The sequence below is a fragment of the Platalea leucorodia genome (assembly GCF_965183815.1).
Source record: "Platalea leucorodia genome assembly, chromosome: 15".
Lineage (NCBI taxonomy): Eukaryota > Metazoa > Chordata > Aves > Pelecaniformes > Threskiornithidae > Platalea > Platalea leucorodia.
Genome location: NC_138837.1, coordinates 10945293 through 10961318, shown reverse-complemented (window position 1 = coordinate 10961318; position 16026 = coordinate 10945293). Strand labels below are relative to the sequence as shown.

The 16026-nt window shown below is 56.4% G+C and overlaps 2 protein-coding genes across 2 annotated transcripts in view; both read left to right on the top strand.

Moving 5' to 3' along the window:
- The window catches only part of LOC309597814 (glutamine synthetase), a 41194-nt gene extending 32053 nt beyond the window's left edge, over positions 1–9141 (top strand). Inside the window, exon 7 of the mRNA XM_082327677.1 lies at positions 9125–9141. The gene's annotated coding sequence lies outside the window, so the exon portion shown is untranslated. The remainder of the gene's footprint in view (positions 1–9124) is intronic.
- ARRDC1 (arrestin domain containing 1) overlaps positions 1–16026 on the top strand; it is a 40587-nt gene that overhangs the window by 9738 nt on the left and 14823 nt on the right. The window contains exon 2 of the mRNA XM_082327672.1: positions 9125–9235. Within this exon, the coding sequence (XP_082183798.1) occupies positions 9125–9235 (111 nt within the window). The remainder of the gene's footprint in view (positions 1–9124; positions 9236–16026) is intronic.

Below are 16026 nucleotides of genomic sequence, written 5' to 3'. Positions count from 1 at the left end.
CCGAGCTCTGTGTAGAAGGGAGGATGAGGCAGAGAGGGCACAGGCTGTGGCAGAGGTGGTGGTATTTCCTGAGATCTGCTGGGTAACAAGCTGAGCTGCTCTTAGCCAGCATGAGGCTTGCTGCTAGCCCTGCTTGGAGCTCCGTCCCGTCCTAGTAAAAGTGCAGCCTGCTCTCTCATGGGTGGGGTGAACAGACGTGAGTCTTGAGCATAGCTCTAGAAGGAGGGCAGGCACACTAGTCTCCAGACAGATCAGTCTGTTCCTCTCTGAATTTCTGTCCAGGGAAGTGGAAAGGAAAGAAGTTTCTTGAGACTGAAAGTTGGCTTCACACACCAGAGCGGTTGAAGATCCACATGAAACGCTGTCGCTATCTCCTCCAGCCTTCTGCTCTGCTGCAGCCTCTTTGCATTTCCCCTCTGATACTCAGAGAGGTGGATATTAAGAGAGGAGGCTGTGAATGCTGGCAGTGTGGCGGAGGTGGGTGGCTGGCATGGAGATTTTCATAGTGAGCTGTGAGATCTGCCTCTCCCTGCCAAATACTTGGTTTCCCTCAGTGCCTCCTGTACTGCTGTCTGATCTGGCTGTTCCCAGCGCTCAGGGGCGTCCGCATCTGCCGTCCTGGCATGGGAGGAAGAGGCTGGTCCCTCAGCATGCTGTGGTGGTGCTGGGTCGGTGGTCGGTGGTTGCGCGAGGACCCGAGGGCTGGCATCGCCGACCCCTGCCCTGTGTGTGGCAGCAGGCATTGCGGGGAGCAGTTCTGCTGGGTCACGCCACTTGTTTAGGATGGGGCAAGAGTTTGGGCTCCTAAAACTGGTCCGAGGTACGACTTTCTCCTTCCCCGCTTCCTCCGTAGCCACCGTCGAGGGGTGTTGCCTGCCCCAGGCCCAGCCTGGGCTGTTCCTGCAGGAAGCCCGCGGATGTGTTGGTTGGCAGCCTGGCTGCGGTGCCTCCAGCGGGGAGGCCGGGGTAGGTGGCGCGGTGAGGGCAGCAGCAATTGTGCGGCTGTACGTCCCTGCCAGACCGCGTGCACGGGCTCTGCGCTGCTGTTACAGCGCAGCCACCTCTGCCCTTGTGGGCTCTCAAGGCGGAGTAACCCCATTCCTCCCCACCTCTCTTCCCAGGCTGTTTGGGTGACACAGCACTGGGACCTACATCAGTCTGAAGCTTCAAAACAAAACAACTTGTCCTTTTTTTTGCAAGAGGCAGTTTTGGAGAAAGGGGATGCTGGGGGACTCCTTTCTGGAGCGTGCTTGGTGAGCAGTGAGGTGGTTGTGGCAGGAATCGGGGTGAAGGACTGGACGGGGTGCAACCCGTCAGTCGGGCCCCGCGTGCAGATGCTGCAGCGTTTCGTGCCTGTTGCGAAGGAGCTGCGGTTGCCTTTGGCAGCAGGACTGGCGGATCCAACGTGCAAACTTTGTGGCACGCGCCTGTCCCCCTCCCGCAGCCCGTGTGGCCTTGGTCGCCGGTGAGTTTTCCACCCGCAGCCCAACGTGTGCAAAGACAGGCTTGTTAAACGCGCTCAACCGGGGATTCTGTTCCAGATGTTCGAGATGACCCCCTTCCTCTGAGGGCAGCTGGCGTGCTGATAAAACACTGTGATGCTATAAATAAACCTGTCAGCTCTGCAAGGGAGAAAAGCCTTCGGTTTGAATAGGAGTTTGTTTTAAATAGGAGCCCAAGAGTTTGCTTTCTTCCCTTGGGATGTACGTCGACCCCTGGTTTTGGGGAGGAGCTGGAAGATGTAGGTTTCCCTGTTGCTCTCAACCCGATGGAAGAGAGTGCTTGCAGAGGGGAGAGGATTGACCTGCCTGGGAGAGGACTCGGAGAAGATTTGCTGCTCTGCTTTTCTACAGGCACACACCTGCCCGGTCTCCTTTGGAGACTTCTGCATTTGCTAGAGTGAGGACATCCTCTGTGTGTCGATACTACCTGCACGGACGTGCCCCACCTTGTGCTACGCTGGACTCTGGCTAAAGTAACTCATGTGTAGCCAAAATAATGGCTCTGGGTCGCTTTGCCCGTGTAGCAGAGCTGTCACTCCCCTGTTGTTGTACAGGTGGAGTTTTTACAGGCTGCGTTTGGGAGCTGGTCCAGCCTTCCTGCAGCGTGGGGCTGTTGGGTGGGTCTGGGCGTCCTGCAGGTTGTGTGGGAGGCCCAGCTGGGTGCTCCTGCCTTAGCTTGACAGGAGGTAAATACAGCCCGGTTGCTGCAGCCGGGGAGAACGGGCACTTCTGGCCCTTAGGGTGGGTTTTGCTGAGCTTGGGCTTGCGGGGCTGGCTCTGCTGCCCTGGAAATCAGCTCACCGAAAGGTCAGGGCCAGGAGGGAGGGGACTGTCCCTTCCACTGCTGTGAGTGATTTGGCTGGTTCAGTCTCTCGCAGGGCACAGAGGGCAAGTGCCAGCCTGGGGGAGGAATGGCTGAGCAGCAGATCTCTCTTCTGGAGATTAAACGGTGCTAAAGCTCGTGCTGCTGCAGAGGGGGCTGCAGGGTGGTCCTGAGCCCCAGCTGGGCTTGTGCATGGCAGGAGCATTGCCCGCAGGGGCAAAGATGGGTCAAACTGTAGCTACGACTCAGTATTTTGCTGGGAGCCTGTCCGCGGTCTCAGAGAAGAGAGCTGGATTGGGTGTGACTTGTGCGATGGGCTGGCAGGCTGCAGGAGGTGGGACGTCCCCCTGGGTCACGGGGAGCAGCAGCCGAGTCCTCCGCGTGCTGGAGGCTGCTGGTGGTGTGGGAGATGCTGCTCGACGCCTGTCAGCTCCAGACAAGTCACCTCCTGGGGCCTGGCTACAGGCTTGGGTTTGAGTTGAGATGGAAAGCATGAGCTACTCTTTTAGACAACTCCTCTCCTTTCCCATTAGAGGCCAGATCCCCTTGCTGCCCCTGTGCTGGGCTCTTGGGAAGGAAGAAGGTAAAAACCTCCCCAGACAATCCTTAACCTTGTGCCAAACCCGCCACTGCCTCCAGCGTTCGGCGTAAGCTCTGCTCTTGCCTCACTGGCTTGTGAAATGCCCAAGACTATTTGTGTCTCAAGAACTGACAGGATGGACCCAGAAGGCTGGGGACAGCTGAGAATTAATTAGGAGCTGTTGGTTTAATTAGCAGTGTCTCAGCGTATCCGTGCATGAGGGCTGGACACCAGGGGAGCAGCATTATCTTGTGAGCTTCCAGCCTTCCTGCTTAGAGGCCATGAGCCCTTTGTGTCTGAGGTTGTACCGGTGCATTTCTGTGTAAATGCCATCAGTACAAAGGCCTCATCCTGCTCCTCTTTGAGGTCTCACCTTTCTCGGTGTCCACTTTTCATGGAGCTTTTCTAGGAATTAGCCAGTCTCTGTAAACTGGTTGAGAGTAACTCGCTCTGTCTGCAGGTCTTGCTGACTCCTAGGCTTTCCATCTTCCCAGCACCGTCTGGTCCTGCTTTGCTGGGAGTGTGGGTAACCCCAAACCCATCTTCTTCATGCAGGTCCGGGGCAGGGGCTTTGCAGGGCCAGATCTCAGGGCACAGCAAAACTTGTGATCTTTGTCTCTTGAACCCAGAGGTTTCACTCCAGGGTGGAGCTGCGGTGCTGTGTGTCGAGGTGGCCTCCTGCTGCCGCTGCAACAGCCCATCGATCCGTCAAGGGCAGCTCCCCACTGCCGTCGGTTGGGGGGTGGTTGGGGCTCAGGGAGATCCATCACCCCCTTCGCCCGGGGCTGTTTCTGGCCCCTGGGGCTTGCGGGGCTGGGGGGGAGAGGTGGCTCGTTCCCAGCTCACGGGAGGCTCTCAGTCCCTGCAGCTCTGTGCATACAGACAGCAACTTCAGGGAATCTAATTAAAACGTGGTGATAGCTGCCTGCTGTGGCTCTGATGGAGAGGGATGAGGAAGGGGGGCTCTGGCTTCCCATGGCTGGTTTCCATGAAATGAAGACTTGTCTGATGTAGACTCGTTCGTCTCCCACAGCACTTTCTCTCCCTCTGCTCCCCCGTTATCTGGATCCAGGTGTGCACAAGTTTTCCAAAGGGTATCTCAGTCCCCAGGTACCCTCTGAGCCCGTTATGAATCTGTCCCCCGGTCCCTTGTGCTGCGTGCGGTCGGTGCAGACACACGGGGTGGCTCTGCCATCCATCTCATCCCACGCTCGCAGGGCCGGGCACCCCCTTCCCTGCCGCAGGGCCGGCTGGAGCCTCCGGGTCCCGCAGACGTGGCCGAGCCCATGTGCTGACTCGAGTAGGCTTCAGCTGGCAAAAACCCAGGGCTGTTCCTAAGTGCCGGCTCAGACCCCAGTCTCCAACTCTTCAGCCGTCCTTGAGGAGGAAGGGGAACGACAGGACAGTCCATTTGTCCTGCGTAAGCTGCTGCCAAACGCAACAGCTGCCGCCTCAGACTGTTGTAGCTTTTGCTGCTTCCCCACCCAGAAAACCAAAACCAACCAAGCTGTCGGCATCTCCTTCCCTCCACCGCTGCCTGTTGCCTGTACCTGTTGCAGCGGGTGTGCGACATAGATGGGACTCGAAGCCGGAGGGCGTCACTTGGGACGGGGGCTGTCCCTGCTGCGAAGCGCAGGGTGGCTGGTGACTCTGCCTGCTTAGGACGTGACTCGATTTTGGAAGCAGGGATGTGCACGTACAACCTGCTGCTGGCAGGGGAGGGGGATGCGGGTCCTCTGCTTTCCTCTTGCCCGAGGTGCAATGCCAGCTCCCCCGGGGAGGGCATCTCGCTGGGTCACCAGAAAAAGTAATTTGAAGTCTACGGCTGCTCTCCTTAAATCACCTTGGAAGAAGGCAGACGTGCCCAGCTCCTGGCATCTCTATTTTTACTTCGTGCAGAGATGGATATGGCTGAACTGTCTCCTTTTATTTCCAGCGTTTGGCGCGTGCTGTAGCGCATTGCTAAAGATCTGTCTGGCTGGACGCGAAGCTGCCTGCTTCCCTCAGTCCCTGGGGGACTGCAGGGGTGAAGGGCTCTTGTCTTCTGCATGGCTTTGTAATTCATTTCTTCTCTGCTTGCTGCTCTTTGCCTCCCCCTTCCACTTCCCTTACAGGTTTTGGACATTTTTTTTTCCTGTATTTATTCAAAGCAGCCTGGGTAAACAGGGAGCAGGAGCATGGTAACTGGGGCCACTGGTAGCACTGGATTCCAGTGGCATTTTTAATGGGTTTTTAATAACGGGAACTGGCCTGTTCTTATGTAGAAACTTTTCTTATTTGCTCTCTCTGCAGCTTGGCACAGAGATCTCCTTGGAAAGGCTCAGACTGCGCATTTCACTTCCTGACAGTCAGGCTGGCAAGCTTTGCACCTCAGGTGGCTCCAGTGGCAGCAGCTCTGACGGTGCCCGTTTGCCAGACCTGTCCCGCCGACGCCGTTTTTAGCTTGCAGCTGCCCCCAGCGCCACGGGCCCGAGCTGTGCCTGTCAGCTGCCCCATGTCCCTGCTCCCGCTTGTGGGCCGGAGCCCGTACGCAATAGCCGGGCAAGTCCCCAGTATCTTCCTCTGCCCATGGGATGCTCGTGGAGAGGCTGATTTCATGGTTAGCTGCTCCAAAACCTGGTTAGGAATAAGATAAGTGGTTTGACCTGTTGAACTGGGTGCCTCTGAAACCTCCTGGGTAACCTGGGGGGAACGAGAGCCCTGCAACTGCCAGGCTTTCCTGCTGGGGCTGTGGGGATGACGTGGGGGGGCTCTCTGGCTGCCCTGGACCTGCTGCCCCCAGCATCGCCCACCCTGTGGGGGCCTGGGGATCTGTGGGCTCCTCTAGGAGCCTGGGGGATGAGCTGGGACATGCGATCCCCGTATCCAGCCACAGCCCCGCGCTCAGCTGTGGGGCAGTGTGTGTGCTCAGAGCTGTGGTCCGCCCCATTTCTCCCCTAGTGAGGTGGGAGGAGCTCATGTTTCTGGAGTAGGTTGGAGAAGATGCTCCATAACAAATCCTCTGCCACCTGAACTGTTCTGAGGCTTGTCCTACATCTAGTGACTTGGTGTGCCTGGTAACGGTATGCTGGCAGCTTTGGAGAGCGTAGAGGAAAGGGGAGAGTTTCTCCATTGCTGTGAAATTGCCTTCAAGCTTTTCAGCTTGAAATGTTGCTTTCTGCCCCTTTGGTTGCCCTCACGCACCTGGAATGGCAGCCCCAGGGCGTGTGACGGTGGGGAACGTGGCTGGAGAGGGCTGCCCTCAGTGGGGACGCAGGACTGGGATGCCCGACAGCCGGAGCTCTCCCTCCAGGAGCCATCCCTCCTCTGTAAGCACAGGCCGGCTGCGGCCACACCAGTTTGGGATGGCGGTGGTTAATTGAGAAGCCTTGGAGCTGACAGCTCCTGTGCCTCCAGTGGAGAAGGAGAACTCTAGCTAGCTGCAGTGAGACTTTTAGATGCAGTCCAACTTTAGCCCTAATGGTGGGCTCTAGGGAGGTCCAGCATCACAGCAGGGACCACCAGCCAAGGGTTGGCTCTGAGCGTCAGGCTGCAAACCCACTGTCTTTGGTCGCTGAGCCTCTGTCTCCTGTGGGAAGGGAGACGGGCCATAGCCTGTGTGTGCTTGAACATGCCCACCCACCTGCCTCCCAGGAACAGGAGTGCCTCAGCACCGCAATGCAGCAAGCGGGCTTGAATTAAAGACCATCATCCCCGTATCTGGGCGTTGCAACAGATGGTGGTGATCTGTAAACTTCTGTGGTGACGGGAGGCTGAGGGGGAGCCTGTGCAGGAGCTGTTGCTCCTGAAGGATGTGAATGTTCTTCAGTTCTTGGTTGGGCTTTTCTCGCTTGCGTCTCCCGTGTGAAAATGTGGGAGTGGAGCATTTGAGCCTGGGCTTGATTTGACTTGAGCCATCTGAATTATCTGGGCTAACTCAGAGCAGGGCAGGCTCGCTGTGAGCCCAGAGATGTGGCGGTATGTCCAAGGTGGGAGCGTGAGAACTGGTACCAACGCCTGGGTACGCAGGGTGCTAAAACTGCTCCCTGCTCCATCTGGTGCCGAAACCCCTGTGTGGTTTTGGCTCTGCTGTCTGGCAGAAGAGAGGATTGGATGTCACCCGGCGGTGTGCAGCGGGGTTCAGTGTCATGGTTTGCTTCGGGAGGGGACCTGTGTCAGCTCAGACCAGGTGTGCTGTGTGCCGTGGTGCAGGCGGCTCCCATTGCAGGCCATGCTCATCCACTGCCTTGGACGTGCCGATGCACATTGCAGACACAAACAAGCGAGCCGATGTGTCAGCCTTCCTGCTATATTGATGTTTGGTTAATGAGAGTTGACATCTGGAGCTGCTTATCCCTTGCCCTTGAGTATAAAACGGCACTTGGATGGGCCCCAGTGTTCAAAGTCATGATCAGGCTGTGAAGGTATTGCAGCAGATCTGATGGGGAGAGGTTGTTCTTCATTGTGCTATTAGAGACTTTAAGCCCTGAGGAGCCCATTCCACCTGAGTGCATGTAGCAAAGCACAGGTAAGGGGGCTGGGGTAAGAACTCTGCCTTCTCCCCTGCAGAGACGACTGGGTTTGGGGTTTCTTTCCACCCTGTCTTGAGTCAGCGTGGAGGACATGGTTGCGCTGGCCAGGCAGGTGCTCTGGAGAGCTGTGTGAGGTGGTTGCAAGCAGTGTCACTTGCAGCCCTCAGTGTTTGGGTAGGTGGGTGGAGGTGGTGAGATCAGCATGGCTGAGAAGGCTTGTGGAGCGGGGACAGGGAGAACTCTTAAGCCGACGCAAATTGGCCACCTGCCTCCCAGGGAGATGCCTCCTGTGAGATGCAGCTTGAATGCAGGGGAGCAGATGGGTGAAACAGGAAAATAGTCTGTCTGGTAGTTCCTGCCACCTTCCTCCCAGCAGAACTATTCACCTGGCAAATTTGGTGAGGGAGTTCTGTGGGATCAATTAAAGCTGTTGCAAAACCTGGTGAGAATCGGGACAGGAGATGTTCAGGCTAGGGCAACCCTGGAGGCCCAGTTTGTGCCATGACAGGTCTGTCTGCCTCCTCCCTGCATGGGGGTAGCACCACAGATCACCTCCTGCTGAGCAACAAGGCCAGTCTGTCCCGTTTGTCTGTCTCTGTGGTCCAGTGTTGACATCAGAGCTTGATTTCAACCTGCTTGGAATTGGCCAAGACTAACTGAAAATGTCTTGTGGGTAGCTCTTCTGAGAGCCACGTGGCCCTTCTGAAAGCCACGGTGCAGGGCAAGCTCTGGGGTGACTTTCCCAAGGCAAGGCACAAACATGGCTCAAATTCCTCTCCTTGCTTCGGGAAGGTCAAGTGGCATCTCAGATGCTTCCAGACCTTGCTGTGTGGCTTTGCTGTGAGCCCTGTGTCTCTAACAAGAGTCGGAAGCCACTCCAAGTGGTCTCTTGTTGCTGAGAAGCAACGTGCTTATCAAATATGATCAGAAGTCTTGATGCAGGACAAGTGTTAATGGGGTAAGTGTTTCTGCTGTACTCCGTTGAAGTAGAGACCGACCTCGGGACACGGGGCAGGTTCCCAGGGACCGGGGATATCCGTGAGGGTGGGTGGGCTGTGAACTCCAGCAGCAGCTGGGCTTGTTCGTGCTGCACTGGAGGGTCCAGCTCTCTGCTGCTGCTGCTGCAGACAGGGCTATACACCTTGTTTAGCTGGCTAATGGGCTCCTGCTGAACATGTCTCTCCTCCCAGGGCTGGTGGGATGGCCGGTGGGATGTCTGGCTCCTTGTGGGGTGGGAGGCAGCAGAGCCTTCTGCTGCTCATCCCTGTCCGGACAGGGACACCCGAGCGTGTAGGAGAGCATCGCTGCCACAAAGGTCTCTGCTGTCAGCCTGAGTGCAGGGGCTGATGCACATACTGGGGGGGGAGGTTGGTTCATTCGGGAGAAAACTAGAGAGGGTTACCTCTCATGGAGCTGATATCACTGCCGTTAAGGGCTTTCACAGTCCAAGGAGGCCAACACGAGGACTTCAATGGTGATAACAGCTGGGAAGAGCACTGGGGTAGCAGGGAGTGTGAAATAGTGCTGAGCCTAAGGGGAAAACGTGCTTCTGAAATGAAAGCGTGACCCGATTCCTTTGCTCCATTTTTCCACCCTGTGTTTTCATGAGGCGCTGCTCCTGCACAAGTCCATGTACAGCACCTGAAGCAAGTCTGAACCTGAGGTTTTGCTTTCTCCCAGCGCTTACGTGCGTGCTTTCTCTCAACAGCCATCAAGGTGAGCTGCGTTGGATCCTGTGGGGTGTCTAACAAGATCAATGACACAGCATGGACCGTGGAGGAGCAGTACTTCAACAGTACGCTGTCTCTGGCGGACAAAGGTAAGGTCCACAAAGATGTGGTGGAGATCTGTGATTCTGAGATGGTCTAGAGAAATGTATCACCAAGACTTCAGCATCTTCTCGATGTGAAATACCCCTTTACAGGCTGCCTTGGCCTGTGCACAGAGGATGGGAGCCAATATTGGAGACTACAAGAGCTTAGAAGGAGCTGTGCAGAGAGGCATCCTGAATAGCTGCAGAACTTGGCAGGCATGCTGCAAACACTGCTCGCGTCCCCTGGCCCCGGTCTGCCTGAAACGGGGCTGCCAGCAGCGACTTCTCTGCTGTTTCAAGGCCCTGTGGGTTCATCCTGCTCCGCTTCCTATGTGTGTTGTCTATGGTGGTCACAAAACATTGATCAAAGCCGATCAACAGAAGCCAGTTGCGTTGAAAGGGATTGTCACTTGTCCTCCAAGAGAAACGTGGAGAGCCTGGCAGGAGCAGCCTAGGACAGTTACCACCGCACCCCCTGCAAGCTGAGACGCCCAGAGATAGCGACGGGGTTGTATTATCTTGTGGGGTAAAGTGACACGAGCAGCCTCTGGGGAATCTGGGCTGGAATGAATGCTGTCTTTCTGCTGTGAAATAGGTCAGCCTTACCACAAATAATTCATGCTGTGCCCTGGCTCCTGTTGAAATCAAGACGTGCCAGTATTCACCTGCTGAAGGCAGTGGCTGTAGCCATAACCGTAACGTGGCAAAAGCCCAGGCTAGCAGGAGCTCAGCTCTCGGGTGCTGTTTTATCTAATAACAGGAAATGGGTAAAACTGAAGTGGCAGTTTCTGCTAGCTCAGCAATTTTTCAAGCAGAGCTTTTAGCGTCGAGGGGAGGCTGACCTCATCCTCGCAGCAACTGGAGAGCGTGCTGCTTGCTCTCAGGTCCCAGAGAAGGGAGACAGCTGGCTGGCTCGCCCCTTGACTTGGCTCATAGCCCAGCGGCTGCCGTTTACCTCCAACTGCCTGGGAGGGCGATGAGAACTGTTCCTGCCTGATTTCGGATGCGGTGCTGAGCGCAGCCAGAGCGCCCAGCTGTGAATGTCGGGGTAGCAAAATCCCAGAGGCTTTATAAGGTGCTGCAGGCCATTGAGCTCAGATGAGTTGGGAGCTGGAGGCTGCAAACATTTGTGGACTTCTGGAGAAGTTTAAACCTGCAACTGCAGTGAAAAATGCACTTTCCAACTTTTGTTTCTAGTGTTTAATGACTCGAGGGAGAGCTGTGATATCGTGGTCGGTTCTGTCCTGGTAAAGCTGAGCAATGGCAAAAGCCAACCAGGAGGTAGGGGTGGGAAGAGGTGGGTGTGCTGTTTGTTGGTTTTGCAGCCCCTGGGAGATTTCGATAGCCGTGTCGGCAGTCAGGTCTAGTGAGGTTGTCCTTGGGAGCCATCCTCTTAACAACTAGGACCAGTGTGGACTGGGAAGGATGGAAGGAAAATGGTGGCTACACGCTTTCATGGCTCTGAAGTGTCCCCCTTGAAGGCCTGAATTCCAAAGACAGCCAAAATTTGGTATTCCCAGCTCTTAAACTGTTCATGGAAAGCCCTGGTCTTTTGGCTCTTAATTTTCTGGGACCCAGACTCTTGTATATCGCCCAGTGCAGTGCTGCTATCTCTCAGTCGCTGGTATGGCAGACTCTGCCAGCCTGAGACTCGAGCGGGCGCTCGGGGCTGGGGCGGCAGGGCTGGGATGGTTGCTCTGCGCTGGAGCCGGTCGTGGAGCTGGCAGCTGCCCAGCTGCGTGCCTGGGCTGTTGTCAGGACAAAATGAGCCAGCTGAAGTCTTCCAGAGCCGCCGGAGCTCCAGGCGAGGGAGGCAAGAAATGGTAGTGCATGACTTATCAGAGACGTAATGAATTGAAGGGAACATCTGTCCTGTAGGAGAGTCCTGCGCTCGAAAGCTGAGGTGTGTTCTAGTGTCGCTGCTGTCCTGTCTTGCAAAGCTGCAGTGCAATTATGGGAGAAAGCCTGGTCCTGGCTACCAGCAATCAGTGCAGAGCAGCACGCCAGGTACTTGCAGTCACTGACCTGTGCTCTTCTGCTTTTTGTGTCAAAGTGGACACAACCGCTGGGAGCTCTCGGCCTCTGGCTGCCAGCCACAGGGAAGCAGATACAGAGAGGGTGGGCAGTCCCTGTGCGGGGGATCGCAGCCAAGGGCAGCGCTCGTGGGGCATTTGCTCTTTGTGCGACTTGGTACAAGCTCAGGAGTTGTTGTCCCGGATTTGCCATGTTTGTCCCATGCCCCGAGGACACAGGGGAGTGAGCGATGGGACGAGGGTGGGAGAGGGCAGTGTCGATGCTGCCTTTGGACCCGAGTCCTCCACCAGAGACAGCTTTGCAACTGTCCCTTGCACTTGCGGCGCTGGTCTGTGCGGATATGGAAACACAAGCCCTGGGGGCTGGCACCGCTCCAGCCTGCGGCGCTGGGAAGCGAGGTAACTGTCTGCTGTCGCAGCCCTCGCCGTGACATTGATGCGTGTCTGGGCTGGCGGAGCAGCAGGGAAGCCGGGCTGCTTCTCCATGGCTCTGCCTCTGTGTGTGCCTGTGTCTGCCTGCCTGCCTGTCTGTCTGTCTGCCTCCTCCGAGGGGGCCACCGGCAGTGTGGCATCCTGGCACGGCACAGCGCTGCAGCGAGGCAGTGGCAGGGGATTGCCAGGGGAGTCATGCAATGGCCTCGTGGGCACGAGCAGCAGGGCAAGGCCTCGGCACTGACTCAGCCACGGCGTATTTAGGCTCCCCAGGAATAGCTCTCAGCTGCCCTGGCCTTTCCTGAACAGAGCACGAAGGAGGCTTCAGAAAGATGGACAGACCGTCAAAGCAGAGCTGTCCCTTTCCCTGCAACTCTGGACAAGAGCGTTGGGCAGGGATGGGCTGCGCTGGTGTCTGGCAGCAAAGCAGTTCGAGGTGCAGCTGCCTCTGGGGAGGCACACCCAGCACTCGTGGGTGCTCCTCGGGGTGCCTCCGTGCAGGTCTGACACCCGCTGGGGGGGGGAAACTAGGCAGTCTTGCCCTCTTGGGGCACAGGGTGTTGAGCTGAGCCATGCTCTGCTATGGGTGGTGGCTGCGGACAAATACTGCGGTGGCGTATGGGACGGTCCTGCCACAAGTGTAAAAACATGCAGAAACCCCCCAGGGTGAATACGTGCCTGTTCCTTCAGGTGAGGGCTGGCTGTGCCCACCCTTCCTTCTCACACCCTGAAAAGCAAACAGCAGGCAGGAGGGCAGGGACCGCGGGAGGCCCCGGGCGTCAGGTGGAGGGGCTGCCTCTCTGCGGTGCTGCCAGAGCATCTTATCCACAAAGGGGGATGTCACCTCTCAGCAGCACAAATGGAAAATGAGCGGAGGAAGGGGGGGAATTTGCTTCTGCCTCGGAGGACTCTTCTGTTTCTGCGTTCCCCCCCTTACAGCAGTGCTGTTACCTCTTGTTTTAAAACCTGTGCATTAAAAAAAATAGCAAGGGGTTGAGGGAGGATCCCAGGTGTCCCCAAGGCCACGCAGCCAACGCGCCTCTGTCTTGCCCGTCCCTGGCGAGTGGCTCTGGCTCGTGCTCCAGCGGGGCCGCAGCAGTGCTGGCACCTGGGAGGATGGTGCAGGGAGGCACGCTCGGCCTGAAAAACAACCCGCCTCGCACTCTTCCTTCCCACATCCTGAGCAGTAACTTTAAAAACAGCGAGCTGTGCTCTTTGAGGACACGGGGGGGGGAAGGGGAGAGGAGGTTTGCAAAACTATCGAGGCTTGGATTGCTCTTTAAGCATCTAAGAGTGACTCCGACTCCACGCTTCTCCACCCACGCACCTTCGCATTGAAATAAGTGAGGGGGCAGCTCATCCTCTGTAGCACCAACTGTTGCTTTTATTACGCGCTGGGTTTTTTTTTTTTCTTAAGGGTGTATATTGTATGAGAAAGGAGGCAGGCCCCGAAATAACCCAGATGCCTGCTTTGCAATGTAAGGCACTTATTTAAGGCACTGGCCTCATCCTTAAGTTTCCCTTCTCGCCCACCCCTCAGAGCAGCATCCAGGGTGCGGGGGCTCAGCCTTGCCGCTGGAGCATCCGCAGGTTGGTGACCAGGGGTTTTGCTGCAGAGGACCCTGCTCACATCTGTGCTGGCACGGTGCTTGTCCTGCTCCAGCAGTGCAGCGTCTGCGCTCCGGGAAAGCCGCTTGCTGGGGCTGAGCAGGAGCTGGGGGATTGCGCAGGGTCTGTGCTGTAGCCTTGGCAATAAGACACCGGCCAGCGGTTTAATGAACTCGGGCTCTTTACATAAAAGCTGCTGGAAAGTGCTGAGCGTACCAGCTGGCCTGGAGCTGCTCGCCGCCTCGCTGCTCTGTTTGCTGGAGGACACAGTGCGGTGCCGGGGAGGTCGCTCTTGGGCTCATCGGTGGCTCTCCGGGGACGCTCATTATTTGCCTCCTGGAAGGGAGGCCGAGGGGGGATTTGCTTTTCTCACTCAGCCTGAGTTTGACTTGGACTTTGCTCCTTGGTGCTGGTTTTTCTTGGGTCCTCTTTCTGCAAAGAAATGCAATAGGGGTGGGGGGAACCTTGCAGGTGTGGGGGTGTTGGGTTTCTGTAGGTGTCAGCAGAGCAGGCAATCAAGTACACCAGTTGCAGTGAGTACAAAATAGCACCGCTTGTACCCGCCACTCTCGGACAGAGAGATGCTTCTCTTGATCCAATATAATGGAGTAATTCAGCTCTGCGGAGGCCTCCCGCTCCTCTCCCCCTCCTCTGCTGCAGCTCTGGCCGTATTCAGTCGGAGAGGAGCCAGTCCATCGCGTGCCTGTACCCGCATGGGGCTGTTTTCTTTGGACACCCTGTATCTCCGGCTGCGCACACAGCTCTTGCCCCGTGGATGGGTTATGCCTGCAAAGGTAGACTTTTTGGGTTTGTTTTTGTTTTTTTTTTTTTAAAATTCCCTTTAAATCCTACTTGTACCTGACTTGAACCCGTGCAGGGAGCTGGCTGTAATTTCCAGCTGACCTTATATTTGGCAGCTTGTTAGCTAGAAGGCGCTGCAGGGAATTCCTGGCTGCTCCACGCGCTTCCTTTGCTGGCAGATTTCTTGCACAAAGCGCTAAAAAGGGGCAGCTGTGCATCACCTCTTCCCTGGGGTGGTTTTCTGCCAGCCTGGCACAACACCTTCACAGCCAACAGTCAGCACAGGGTGACGATCCTGTCTTCCAGCTGAATTTAAAAAGCTTAGCGACCTGACTAAGCAGGCATTGAGAGACTTGGGTCTCTTATTCTGTGCTCAGGAATCTGTGAGCAGGAGGTCGCGAAGCAGCGGGCAGTGCTCCTGGCCAGGCGGGAGCAGGAGGGTGCCCGTGGGCAGCGGTGAGCCGTTAAGGATGTGCTGGTGCCAGCTCTGGGCCGCGCTGTGCTGCCGGGTTCAGGAGCAGTAACTGCAGATTCAGCTCAGGAAAACCGCATGGAAGGAGCTGCAGTTGCCTTGGGTCACAGCAGCTTCCTCAGTACTTCCCAATTTCTTGCCTCAATAGATCACTGTTAATCCTCAGAGTTTTTTTGCAGCATTGCCATACCGCCAGATCCTGCTAATTCAGTGAAAATGTCACTGAAAACTGCTGACACCGAGATTTGTAAGTGGTGGAGCCCCAGCCTCAGTGCTGGGCTTTCTGGTGTGTTTTCTTCCTCAGTCTGTACTTCCCGTGCTGCAGAAAGGTTTATCTCCGCAGCATTAACCGTATCGGGGTGCTGGAGGTTGTTCCTACTGTGTGTTTGCATGCATGCAAATCCAACGTGAGCGAGTTGCTGCTTTGAACAGGAGCTTGGAGCCTGCTGGGGGCTGTGCTCCCATCCTGCCAGCATGGCAGCTCTGCTCGGCTGAAGAGCTGTCGGTAGCAGGAGAGCTCTCATTTGAGCAAAACTAAGCTCAGCTAAACGTCGAGTCTTTCCCCGGCAGGTCTGGCTGTTCGTGCTGGCAGGTTGCTCTTCTGGCTGTCAGCTGCTCCCTCTGAGGCACCTGTGTCTGCTGCAAGGATGGCATGAGCAAATGTGTGTGTTTACCCTCATTTGTTGCAGTTAATAATCCTGTGTATTAGCTTAATCCACCAGAGATGGAGTTGGAGTCCTCATGCTAAAGCTGCAATGGCCCGGCATCGCCTGAAGTGCCCTGGCACAGACAAAATTAATGCTTCCCATCTCATGTCTCTGATACAGCCTCCTGTGATCTAGAAGAGCTCTGACCTTCTTGCTTACGTCTAATATTCAATTTTCTGGGCTGCAAAAGTGGACGAGGAGAGACAGGAGGGCAGGGGCGAGCGGGGTGCTGGCTGTCAGGACTGCAGCGAGAGCGATGGGTCTTCCAGTAGCTGGGCGATGGGTATCCTGTAGCACAGCACAGAGGCAGGGCTGCCTCTTTGTCCACCCAGAAGTGGAAAACAGAAACCTGCTGCTTTCCTGCTCTCTGCCTGGAGAGCCCCGAGAGGAGAGTACCCAAGCTGTGCATCAGCAGCGCTGGTATCGGTCTAACTCGGCACCTTTGGAGGAGCTCGCCTTCCCCAGGGGAGCGGGAGGGCTAATTTTAGGCAGCAGGAAGACCGTGTTGCTACAAGCAATGGCAGGGGGACCAGCAGGCACCAGGTACCTTTCCGTACTACACGATTTGGCCAGCACAGTTAATGGCATCACTCACTAAGTAGCCAGAGAGAAATTGCCATATGGCCCGGCATGCTGTTCCTCTACTAAAAGAACCAAAAAATATGTGTACTCCAAAGGCGCAGCTTGTTCCTGCTCTAGCATCCGCGTGTGCAGCAGGAGGGAGCAGAGCCACTGCCGTCTGCT